The sequence below is a fragment of the Mangifera indica genome, chromosome 8, assembly GCF_011075055.1.
Source record: "Mangifera indica cultivar Alphonso chromosome 8, CATAS_Mindica_2.1, whole genome shotgun sequence".
Lineage (NCBI taxonomy): Eukaryota > Viridiplantae > Streptophyta > Magnoliopsida > Sapindales > Anacardiaceae > Mangifera > Mangifera indica.
The window spans coordinates 4,685,138-4,699,031 of NC_058144.1; the positions used below are offsets into that span (position 1 = coordinate 4,685,138).

Sequence of the window (13,894 nt, forward strand, 5' to 3'; positions counted from 1 at the left end):
TTTACATAATATGATTACTTTAAAATTAAGATTATTGGAACAGATCACTCTCATTTTACATCAACAATAGTTTTCTACAATGTTCATATAGATGTAAAATACAACTTCTATAACAGCTCCTAATTATCGGTTGTATCTGATTGCATTCGTCAACGATAAGACTACTTTATATGAATAAATACAATCGTATTATTAGCATTTTTGCATGATCAATTTCAATTGAGATGCCATTGAATTAGAGAAATGATTGGAGATACTTGAATAGATAAACAGAGACTATCTTGTTCGTCCTCTCTGAGGGATGAATTGAATCCCAAAATACATATTTATCTGCATCCGGGCAAGTAAATGGATTATCTGTATTGCATAAAAAACCAGTCTCAAATGTCCCTGTCGCACAACATCCAATATCTGCCACTTCAAATCCTGAAAAATGATAACAAATCAAGTTTATGAATAAAATATATCCAAAACAAGATGGTACAGAAGGGAAATAATTCGTTATCCCTAGCATATAATGATTACTGATAAATATCAGAATCAGAATTATTAGCTTATAATTGAACTTCACAGAGCTAAAAATCTCATAGCAGTTTGATGCATGAAATTGCTCCGCAGTTATTATTGAAGGTAACTCCAATACTTACCAAATTCGGAAGGTTTTGTGATGATTTCCGAAACGAAGTCATAAATTTCTGCATAAACAACTCTGATCCCAGGAAGCTCCGTGTTCAGCTTTGCAACAAAAATCTTCGCCTTCCTATTGAATTCCAAGGCAGCATTGTTGTATTCCTCATTACAATTAAATGAATCCATGAAATTTCCGGTTCTCTCTGCTGGTAGACATCCTACTGGCGAGAGCCCAGTTAAGGAAATTTTCCGAGCTCCAAGCTGATAAATCTGGTTGAAGAAATTTTCTGAAATTCCAAGAAGGAAATCCTGGTATTGTTCCAAAGTGAATTCTGAACGCCGCATTTGCAATGAATAATAGTTTTCTATGAAGTCGTTGGATCCAATGCTAACTATATATATAGCCTCCCTTAATATTTCGTTTGCCTTCTCAATACCAAGATAATCTGTCAATCTTTTTTTGTAGTCCCTGAAATACTCCACTTCCTTCCATAAAGGTATCACTCTCTGCAAGAGAACAATTAAATACAGAACATATTGATCAGTTGAGATTGCATACGCATAATTTGATTCTGATGACCCAATTAGTGTTTGACACTTACTAAAATATCAGCAGTGGCATTGTCATAGCCAGTTGCTGCTGAAGCAAAGCAAACCCCAGTGGCAAAATCTGATATGCTATACGCAGGATCCAAGTAAGCAGGTATAATAGGTTTGAGGCCAGCAAGCTCAGAAAGGAAGTCAGGCGGAAGGCGGCCGTTGCAAAAGCGTCCTGTGGGCAAACCTCCAGGAAAATCACGGCCGTAAGGCGGAAAATTGCTCTTTGCAATGGTGGGTACATAGTTATTGTTGCCCGTATCCACAGTGGAGTCTCCAAAAACTATGATGGCTGAAACTGTAGCTCCAGAATTGGGGACTAGTATCAGGATTTGAACAAAGAAGAGTAATAAATTATACAGGTCTGCCAATGCCATGCCAGTTAGCATCGTGAAGAGCGAATGGAGATAAGAAGAGTATCAAATGGGAGAGGAAAACAAATCAATTGACAGGGCAGTTTGATGGAAATTTAATTCAGAATAGCGAGAGTCTTAATGGCCACTGACAACTCTGGCAAAACTCTGGGTGTATAGTAATATGCCTAGTCACGGCTGAAATGGCTTTGCAGTAATATGCAGAAGGCTCTTAATTCCAGGATTTAAAGGAAAACTCAACGAGACACTGGAGAACCTGATGTGTGAAACCAGCATGGCAGGTTCATAAATGTGTTGCTTTCAAAATTGTCGGTTTTGATTATGGCCCCATTCAATTTATTACTAGTCCACATCTCAATGCGCCTAATCCTAGTGACATTTTTGTAAGAAGACACAGGTTTCTTAGCAAATTGGAAACCATGCGGCTGAATCCCCGATGGTCTAGTATTCCAAAGGAAATATTTATCCGCCTGATTTACTTTTCCTACCAAGTATCGGTCATTAAACACCTTTTCAACTATTGAATACTTTAGCATAATAACATCAATTATAGGATGATTTCAGCAATCATTCAATCAACATAATTCTAACCATTAATTATAATTTGATTTCACTAATCAATCAACTTAATTCTAGCAATTAATCATAATAATTTTAATAATCAATCAATAATCATACCTTATATATATTTTCATTATTGTATATAAATATCCCTTTCATACAAACTTTTAATTTATGAGCTGAAATATCTAGCAATGTCTTTTATTGCTAACATGGTATCAAATTGACCAGGCAGGGTCTGAGTCCCACCGATGGTTACTTGTACACATGTGTATCAAAGTTTTGTAGGCTTCATCTATGGAATACATGCATTGCAGATTCCCAATCAAAACTTAAATTTATTAGAATTCATCATTCAAAAATTTTAAAAACAAAAAAAAAAAATTATTTTAAAGATCTCATTTTAATAATTTAAGCACGACATATTGATTCTTTTACATATTTGAAACCTATAATTCAGTTATCAGAATTTAAGTTTGAAAATTTTTGTTGTCACAATTATCACTCACCTAAACTCAAACCCATCAGAATTGTCATTTACCCAAACCCACAAGAACCATTAAGCATAAGAGTATAATCTTTTGTAATTCATCTAACCCTGAACTTATCAAACTCACCACTTATTTAAACTTAAACCCATTAAAACCACTACAAGATAGAAGGTGAAAGAAAAAGGGAAAGATGAAGACATTGATTAAAATTTTACTAGGCAAAAAACTATCTTAAATTTTTGTTATTTTGGTGATGCAATCATTAAGGAGTAATAAAAAGCCTGTTTCATAATGTAATTCGGTTAGCAGTCCACATTTTACCCTGTCATGACTGTGTGTGCCAAAATTAACAGAAAGGGATGTAAAACAGCAAGAATTGAAAGTTTCCTTCCTGTTTAATTGATCTATCTGATGGGAAATCCAGCCATTGCTTGCTCCCCTGTGCTCGTTCTCATTAATTAGACTCACGGGACAAGAGCCAGACTGCAGTTAAACAACAGTAAAAACTTAATGGATTGTGGTGGCCCTATTATGTTTTCTTCATCTTAAATTGTATATACGCTGTGTACTGACAGACGCTCAACAATATCGGTTGCATTAATAATAGAATAATACCATTTTCCATATAAAAAATAAATATATTACATAACATATGATTTAAAAAACAAAAGCCACTTCACTTGAAATATGTGTAAGAAAAAGGGAATAAGTTTTTGTATTTCTAGAGGTATCTAGAGCTGATTGAATTTTCCAATCAAAAAGGCTTTAAACATAAACAAACACCATCTTCATCGCTTTAAATAGAGCTGTTTGTTAGGGGATGGATAGTAGTTGATCAGCCACAATCACATCTCTTAATCTCATAATCAATGCTTTTTAATGACGGCCAAAAGTCTTATTTCCACCCAAGTTTAAGTCTATTTCTAGAGTCATTCACGTGAGTTTCAAAAATTTAAATACCTATCTATCATACAATCTTGGGTAAATTTTCAGTTAATTATAAAGGTAAAATTGTTATTTTATAATTAATATTAAAACAAAAAAATTATATCTCATTTTACCCTTTTAGATTAAAAAACTAATAATTTATCCTATCAAAAAATTTAAAAAATTACAAATTTCCCCTAAGATTTGACTTTTTTTCCATGCAGGTGACTATTATAGAAAGGTTGTCGGTCTGCTTTTCCACCATCTCTATCCTCAATAGTTTTCCAACGTGAAAACCACTAAAAAACCAATCAAAATGGTTGGCGATGTCACATGGATCTGTGCAAAATTTGGTCATCTATGCATCAACCAAACGTGGATAGACATATGCATCATGTTTATGTGTCGTCCAACGGATGCACAAAAAACCGAATATTGCATAGATTTGTGCAACGTTGCACAGATCTATGTGACATCGTCAACCATTTCGATGGTTTTTATACTAAAAAACCATTGAGGATGGAGGTGGTGAGAAGGTTGGCCAACGACCTTTTCGGAGTAGTCATTCGAACAGAAAAAAATTAAACCTTAGGAGAAAATTGTAATTTTTCAAATTTTAAATTTAAAAAATTATTAATTTTTTAATCTAAAACAGTTAAATAAAATATAATTTTATTTATTTTAAAATTAATTATAAAACAATAATTTTATTTTTATAATTATTTAAAATATTTAATTAGATATTTGAATTATTAAACTCTACATGAAACTTTGGAAATAGCCTAAAACTTGGATGGAGACAAGTCTTTCCGCCTTTAATGAGTGATCGTGATTGATTTTATAATCCATGTTATGGCCTTACCATGATGCCCTATTGCCGATGCATTAGTATACTTAGTTTCTTTTTTCCTCTGCAAAGGCAAAATTACCCTCCTTTTATCTTTTACCAAAAAAAAAAAAAAAGCCAAAAGACTTGTTTCCCCTCAAAATTTGGTTTTTTATAAAATTCTTTTCTTAACATTTTAAAAACTTAAAAACTTATTATTTTGTTAAAGTATTTTATTAAAATTATAAATAAATCCATTATTTAAAAAATTAAAATTTTATTTCATTTTTAATTTAAAAATTAATATTTTTTTTAAAACAAATATTTAAAAAGTTATATATTTTTTTTAAGTTGTTTTTCTCTTTCTCTAGTGATTATCTCTATTCCTACCATCAATTAGCTTTCTCATCATCTTTTTCTTCCAACATTATCAACAAAAAAAAATCGGACAAAAACTATAAAAACTATTAAATCACTTTTTTTTTTCTTTTTAGTTTCTTTTAAATGTTATTATTGAAGTTGGATCTCCACTAAGTCAACATCTAGAAAACTATGAAAGCAAGATTCATTTCCTAACTGCTAGGGCATTATCAAATAGTTTGTCTGTACACTTGAAATATGAACAAGGAGGGAAGACAAGACCCAAAGGTTAACGTGGGATTTTTCCTTTTTTTTTTTTTTTTGGCTTAGCAAGGTTAACGTGGGATTGAGAAACTCTTCTATGTTCATCAATTAATTACGCTGACTACGCTATCATCATTCATCTGCATTAATATTTAATCAACTGAATTCGCCTATAATCGTCAATGCATGTGATGATTTTGTTGACTTGAAACTTCTCCATTCTTGGCAAGCGTCCACCTTAAACCAGAGGAACAAGTGGGTGGTCACCAATAATTAATTATTATGAATGACTTTTTTTTTTTTCCATATGAATTATGCCATTGACATGTCTTAGCATGCATGGTTCATGATTGTCATGCTCATTTTTTGGTGCGTTTTGGACAAATACACGCTGAGATAATATTTGATTTTTCATGATCACGCTGAAGAAATATATGACTAGATTTTATAACGTGATACAGGAAGAAATCGAATCAAAGGCACCTAAAGAAGGGGAAAAATAAAAGCTTGCAAGTGATGATATCTCTCATCAACTCCATTCTTTCTCTTGGCTAATGACCTGGAGGAAAACTATGCGGTAATATGCTTATTGTCGACCTATCAAGTTTCAGTGATCATTATCAAAATCTGTTAAAAAAGATCTTTGAAATTGTGTGGCAGTTTTATTTTCAAATGGCAACTTGAATTATAAAAGAGGTTTCAATATGCTTCCAAGTTCCAATACTTAGTAAGCTTGTTTGTCATGCTAGATGCCTAGAACAGCATGAAACACGGACATGAACAGCATATGAAATCAATATATTTCACCTTCAAGAAAGGGATTGGTCATGCCTTAAATACATGGATGAACTAAATCTTCATAATAACATACCAAATCCTTGTACCATATTTATAACAGTCAGTCTAAGGTTGGATTTTCTTTAATTAAATATGGTTTTGATTTCACATTACTTCATATATATTGAAGTTCCAAGGCATCTGCTTTGCTTGACAACCAATCTTTTCGTCTTATGGAAATGGGAAAAGGCATATGAAATTAAGGACACTTCAAATATATTTGATTGGAGACACTGCATATTTCATTGTTGAAATACCAATTAATCAATTTAATGCAATAAAATAATACTTTATTGGGTGTTTAAAATATTAAGTATATGCATAAATTATTTGTGCGAATAGGGATATGGAAATACATATAGTTTTTTTGAGGAGGATGAGAAGGAAGAATAATCCATTTTCACCTTCAACAATGTATATGAGACCAACAAGAATCAAGGTAGAGAAAGATCGAGCCCAAAAAGGGTATGTCCCGATGCTCGTTACCAACCAAGCTGATTGAGCATCCGCATGTAATTTCCTTGCTGGAGCTGTCTGCTAAAGAATATGGATACCATCAACGAGGATTGCTGCAAATTCCATACGATGCTGATTGCTTCCAAAGGATTTTTGAGATGTGTATATTTACTTGATGAAACTAAGTTAGCTTGTAGTTTGGATGCAAAAATAATAGAAAATGCTTCTTTTAATAAACTTAACCATAGTAGTTAATTTCAGGTACTAATTTCCTTGATCGGGATCAATGTTTTTCATTTGCTTATTATAGTTGAGGTCTGCTGGTCTTGTGATGTTTAGTTAGTGTAAACAAACCAAGATGTCATGACCAAAAGTTCAATCTCGAAATTTCGTTAGAGGGGCTTTTGCTGAAGCCATCTGGCGTTGGAGATATTGACAATGACCGATGAACAATGCATCATCCCTGGATTCTGGTGATACTTTTTCTAAGTAGTGAGCTTCCACTTGCAGATGAACCCAGGCCAATTAGATAAGAGATGCCTGCTTGTGATTCTCCTGAAAATGCCTAAAAAGTGAGACGCCAAAAGCAAACCTTTCACTTTATTTTTCATTTATGCCAAGAGAGAGTAATCCATCCATCCAAACAAACCATAAATCCTGAACCAAAGGATGCTACTGGGTTCTGGATAAGCAGTAACATTTTTCATCTTTTTCCAAACTTTATAGGAACTTGGATGGTCCGCATCTGTGGTTACAACTATACTAGGTACATGTAATAGTCAAGATTACTGCAATCTCAGTAACTTATCCTCATCACATATGGTAAATAATTTGCTTATATAAGGCATAACCTGTTAAACGTTTACACAAATCCATAATCTATTATTCTATCCTGCATTGGGTTCTCCGAACTTCTTTTTCTTTATGGCCTCGGCTTCATCAGAGAGCTCAATCAATCTCAGTGTCACCCATGATGACATTGTAGAACTGGAAATTACGGAGGTTGATGAAACCCTCCTCAGGAATTTGCTAGAAGAGTCGATGAACGAAGAGGTGAGAGAAGATGCGGCTTACTCTCTGGCTGTGAATAATAAGCAAGAGTTGGAGCACATCGGTGACTTGGATTGGAATGATATGATGGATATTGCAGCTCCAGGATTGCCAATGGATGAAAATATGATGGTATGGTATGATATGGTTGGAATGACTGATTTTGCTCGTAATGCTGATTGTTTAGAATTTTACAGTGGAGCCTTGTCTGATGAGACAAATTACTGGTTCTTGTGGCAGGAATAGCTAATATTATACCAAGTTAACTTCATCTAAGCCATTGCTTTTTAGTATTGATTTTGCTTCAAAACTATGCATGAGTATGAACACAATCTCCTACCATTTTCCGTGCACGTCATAACAGCAGTCAACCCTTCCGTGGTAGTGGCCGATACTGTCTTCTCATGCAATCTCATCTCATCAGAACTTTAAATTGTTTCACAAATATTATCCTTGCTGTAGTTTTTAAGTGGACAAATCATTGGATTCATATCTTCAGGCAAACAGCTTTTAGTGCATCTAATTTGTAGCTAGCTATACAATTCAAGCCCATTTCAGCAGCCAATTTCAGAGTGTCCATCACCTATACACAAGAGAGCAAGTAAATGTTTCGACTCCAAAGAAAGATGTTTAAAATGAGCTAAAATGATCACTATGAGTTACCAATTTTATAATAGAATGAATATTCATCTCTGAAAAAGTTGAGGAAATGTTAATATTAATGCATTATAACCTGCCTTCAATGATAATTATTATAGCTCAGATGTACCCAGAAGCAGCTGGCTCCAGCATCCCCGAGGGCCCTCTGTTTCTATGGTCAATTTTTTCTGGAAACATGTATAGTCAACAGTCAACTACTATAAATTTCATAAATTGTGGGCCGAAACTAATAGTTGCTTCATCTTATACCCCATAAAGAATCAAAAGCTTATCACAAATCTTCCGGTAAGATACAAAGAGTTGGCCACCTTTCACATAACCTAGTCCAATTGGTTCGTTGTGCCCAGAAAATAAGCGTTGCAGGAGTCTTATGAGAAGTAATCCATCACATTTCAACTTCAAAAGTTTTATCAGTGTAGCTTATTATGGGATCTATCAACTGCAACAACCTCCCCTTCATCCCACATGAGGATAGTAATAGCAGTTGTTTTTCCTACAGGTGATGTACACGTCTAATATCCGTTTTTCACCTTTTTGGAATCCAGGCCAAATTACAAAATTGGCTAAGAAGTCAACTTTGAGCAACAAATAAGCTACTTCCATCCTGTAAGCTCTCCTTCATAGCCCCTACCATATCGACATATTGTCCCAGCACCACCTTGCCAACGGAGTGCTTAAGCATGAAATGGTTTCTTTCAGCCAAGGACTTTTAACTATTTAAAACCACTTTCAGTGATTTCAATAACAATTCCAAATGCTTTGTCAATTTCTTATTTAACCTTCACGGACTTAACTTGGAACCAAAAACGAATTGTATGCAACTCTTGACAATTAATTGATCAAAGCAACAAAAATTTCTACTTTCTGGTAAACCAAATAGCTATCTTAAGTTCTTAACGGTTAATTTAAAAAAAAAGGTGGTTGAGAAAGTGAGAAACAAGTAGTTTACGTTACGGGCCTTAGGCCTTTAGAGATGTGGGCAAAATGTGGAGCTCCACATGCCTTCAGGAAATAGTCTTCTACCTCAGGATTCCATCGAAATCAGATTATAACAATAACCTGTTTAAAAATATTAACATAATGCAAACGTCGCTTAAATTATTATTTAGAGGCCAAAGGATTTATTTATATCCAAAGATTACTCTTTTTCTCAAGATTTTATGTTTTATTTTTGAAAAACTCACAGGTGAATAAGTTTATTAATTTTAAAAATAAAATCATTATTTTTTTATAATATTAAAAATAAATTAAAATTTTATTTTATTTTTCTTTTAAATTTTAAAAATTAATGATTTTTTTTCCAACTAAATTTTAAAAAATAATATTTGCCTTATGTGGCTTCTTCCTTTCAAAACTTTTTCTCTCTCCAATGGTCTTTCTGCCCCCATATCTTCTTCCAAACGATCATTCAAGATGGAAAGACAAAAGCCCAGAGCACCTATAACAATACGAAGGCTGCAATTCCCTTCAGTAAGATCTTTGATATTAATCCGAACAGTTATTACATCATTCAGCAACGTAATACCTTCTATCGTGACGTGCATCTTGAATCAAGCTTATCAACATGAACCCAGATGTACTCAGCAGAAACACTTGTACTTGGAATAACAGTTTGAAGAGTTTAATGTATGGAAGCAAAAGGAGTGAATGAGAAAGTCCATGCCTTGATTTGATTTGATTTGATTTGATTTGACAAATGCAACAACACAGATAAACTCACCAAAAATATTATTATAATCATATCATTCGATCTTCAAAATCTTTTACTTCCTCCAAGAAACAACCATGTTTTCTTTTAATTATCCTGAAAATGGGGTTTGCGCCTAAACCTAACGGGATTGCGTGTTGGGGGGAAATTCCACACCACCACCAACTACAAGAACTCACCCTTCTTCTGTCTTCTCATCTTCATTTTGTGTGTCAAACCAAAACTCCTCTCTCCCTCGCTTCCCAATTTCGCTGTGTTCACAGTTCCTTTTCAATTTATTATATAATATGTCCAATTGATGATAATAGTAAAAAAATTTAAGGTTGAAAAATTTTCCATACATTTTTCAAGATTTGAATGGAATGTTAACATAACTAAATAATTGCATGCCTAGGTTTTTTACTATATATTTATATTCAAAATCATTGAAAAGGATCATTTAGTCTTTATCAATGCCTTCAATGTCAAGCAATTACAATTACCATGAACTAGTAGATGAAAATTCTAAGTCACACAGAATAGAAGCTTTACGTGGAGGACACAAAGACTGAGCGCAAACACATTAAAATGCAAGAATTTCCAACTTGCCGTTCATTTCTTGAAAATCTAAAACAAATTCAAAACCCATCACCAATAGGCAATGGCCAAGTGATTTGTTATTTGTTTTTAATTAACTGAATAAAATATTAGAGGTCTTTCATAGCATAGCATGTATGTCTGCCCCGGCGGGCCCCCAAATCACTCCTAGTATTCGGTACTTTGTATAATTTATAATTTATGTGTTCATATATAATTTCCATAATTCTAGAACTTTGAGCTTTTGTATATTTGAGAGAGGACATAGTGGCAGACATTTCCCTGGTATTGCTAGGATTTGGTCCCTGTTTTTGACCAATAAAAATAATAATCTTATTAGAAAAATTTCGATAAAATGAAAACTTATGACCGTTATCGAGGGGACGCAGGGACTCGTGTTACATATTAAAATTGGTGCCACAAGTCAGTATTTGGTGGTTCATTTCATATTCCTTTATTGAGAGTAAATTGTGATAAGTGACTTTAGTGGAGCACCTTATTTTAAGGCCAATACTTATTCCCACCCAAAGTTTAGCTAATTTCCAAAAATATTATACTATTTTAAAAACTCAAATATTTACTAATATGTTAAATTCTTTATTAAGATTAAGGATAAAATTATTATTTAATGACAAATTAAAAAAAAAACTAAAATTTGATATCATTATTCTCTTTCATTATTTTTAAAAAATGATTATTTCTTTTTTTAAAGTTTAAAAAGTTATATTTTCTCTCTTAATTTTTGTTCTCTTTCTCTGGCGACTATCTCCGTTTCGATTAACAACTAGCCTTCACCAACTTCTTCTCTCGTTGATGTCGACACCCAAAGCCAGTCTCCATAGCCAAATAAAGACAAAGACATCTTCATATGAAGAAGAGATGAAGACATCGTTTTGATCTCTTCTGGCTAGACGAAGACAAATCATCTTCGTTCAACTTGAAGATAAGAAGGCATTGTCTCTTCATCGAACCCAAACAGTTTGTCTTTGTTCGATGACTCAATTACGATGGGAAGCTCCAACTGCAAAAGAAAAAGATAGTGGAAAGGTTAGCTGATGGTGAGAACAAATTCTGCTCATTAGAGAAAGAATAAAAATCCTAAAAAAAAAAAATGAATTTTTTAAAATTTAATTATATAGAGAAATTATTTGTTTTTTAAATCAAAAAAGGAAATGATATAATCTTTTAAGATTTTAAAATTTAGTAGTAAAATAACAATTTTACTCTTTATAATTCAGAGTTTTGATTAAGTTTAACAATTCATAAATGAATGTTTAAATTTTTTAATTCTCATGATGTGTATTTGGGACTAAGGTAACCCTTAGGTGGGAATAAGTCTTTTGGCCGTATTTTAAATATAAAAATTGCACCACCCAACTGTTAAAACCAAATCAAAAGACCTCCATGCCAATTAATTCTAATAAACCTCACATTAAAACTAAAGATGGTGCCACAAAATGAGTTGATTAGACTGACAGCTAATTCCTCACCGTATACCTATAGAGGGCCCGAATGGAGTGATCAAGCACCTTTCCATTAGATCTACCCATCTATAATTGATTTCTGGTCATGCCTATACCACCTTCGTTAGCTTAGAAACTCCAATTCCTTTCTTTCAATTTTGAAAACCCCCCAAAATCATATTCCACCTTGACTTTTAAATGCCACCCAAAATTTGTTACAAACTCAACTTCATATATGTTAATTATAAAAAAATTTAAATATTTACTATTCTGTTAAATTTCATTATTATTGTCAAAAATAAAATTGTTATTTAACATATTTAAAAAAACTAAAAATTTATCATATTTTTATTGTCAAGTTTAAAAATCTAACAAATAATTCTACCCAAAATTTGAAAAACTTACATTCTCTTTTAGGGTTTTCCCAACGACAGCTGCCAGTGGTATTGACTATCACATTCTCTCTTTCTCCTATTTTATTCCCAACTATCACCGACTTAAGAAAGCGACTGACAAAGACGTGTCTTCGTCTCTAAACAAAGATATGATTCGTTTTTGTTTGGAGACGAATGATTTATCTTCATCAACCAGTTTCGTTAATTAATAATGGTTGAAAATAGAATGCAATTGAGAGGAAAGAAAAACATCGTCATCTCTGACCGCCAGTAACATGTTGGAAAACCCTTAAGGGAAATAAAAGTTTTCCAAACTTTGAGTGAAGAAAATTTATTAATTTTTAAACCTGTAGGGTTGAAAATGTGATAAATTTTGGTTTTTTAAAATTTTTTGTTAAATGATAATTTTACTTTTGACAATAACATTGAAATTTAATAGAATTATGAATATTTGAATTTTTAATAGTTAATGGATGAGAAGGAGTTTATGCCAAACCTTGGGTGCGAAAGTTAACAGGCCTTTTTAAAACACATATATGAAAAAAATAATTTTCTAAATTACATTACTTTTTTGTTTTAATTATCATAAAGATTTACATTTGACCGTCACAGTGTCCTGGAAGTGGGGTTCATCCAATTGAAGTAAACCACGTGTAAAATAAGATAATACGAAGGCACATTAGATTTGGCATCTTCTCTATAATTGACCAGTTCTCCTGGTCAACAATTCGTTAATAATATTTCATTATCAATCAGTAATATAAATATATAAAATGAAATAATAAGGTTTTATTTTTGTATTTTCAAAGCAAGTTTTTCTTGTCTTTGACTTTGAGAAATAAATTCAAGTAGCAAGGAACAAATTTTAGACTATTTTTTTATAATATTTTTCCCCACCAAGTTTTATTGTGTTTTCAAAATCATACATGTGAGATTTAAAAGTTTAAAGTCTTATCTATAAATTAATTACTATTAAAACTTTATGTTATAGATAAAAATAAAGTTATCATTTTACTAATAAACTCTAAAATTCTAAAAAATTATATTATTTTTTTATTTTAATTTAAAAAATTAATATCTTTTTTTAGAATTAAGTTTTGAGCAAAAGTCACTTTTTCACCCTTTATAACATAAAAGACACTTTTCCAATTAAAATTAAACTTTGTTAATAGAAAAAGATTCTATCAATATCATCTTAAATTCACAAAAATTAAAATTAAAAACTTTATATATCTAATTTAAATAAAACATTTTTTTTAACTCTCATCTCATTCTCTAGCAAATCTTTGGTTAGCTTCCACTATATTCATTTATCTAGTTACCCATTTCATAATTTCAACCCTTAATCCATCGTCTTTCTGGTACCACCTCTTTTCCCCCTTGATGCCATCACGAGTTTCGACTTGAATCACCCTCTCTTTTATTGTAATTTAATTTATGATAGATAATTACTTTTATGATGAAATCATTAACAAATTGATTGAACGAAAAAATCATTAGTGATAACTTAAATCATGATGAAAAAATTGGTGATGGGCATCGAAACTCATAATAATAATGAGATTATGACAATAGCGAAAAAATAGTGTTGATAGCTAGAATTTTCAAGAAATAATGAATTTTAAATATGTATAAAAGTTAAATAGCCATATTTTAAATATTTATGAGGGATTTGTCAAAATATTTGGATGCTAAAATTATTTATTTTATTCTTATAAT

The 13,894-nt window shown here is 32.0% G+C and overlaps 1 protein-coding gene across 1 annotated transcript; it reads right to left on the bottom strand.

Annotated features, from left to right (window-relative positions):
* Positions 1 to 1,824, bottom strand: LOC123222956 (GDSL esterase/lipase At2g42990-like). The gene is made up of 3 exons (XM_044645990.1): positions 1,233 to 1,824; positions 648 to 1,137; positions 1 to 426 (listed from the first exon to the last, which is right to left on the bottom strand). The coding sequence occupies exons 1-3, from the start codon at positions 1,614 to 1,616 to the stop codon at positions 236 to 238; spliced, it is 1,065 nt and encodes a 354-aa protein (XP_044501925.1). The 5' UTR covers positions 1,617 to 1,824; the 3' UTR covers positions 1 to 235.
* Between the last annotated feature and the right edge of the window lie 12,070 nt (positions 1,825 to 13,894).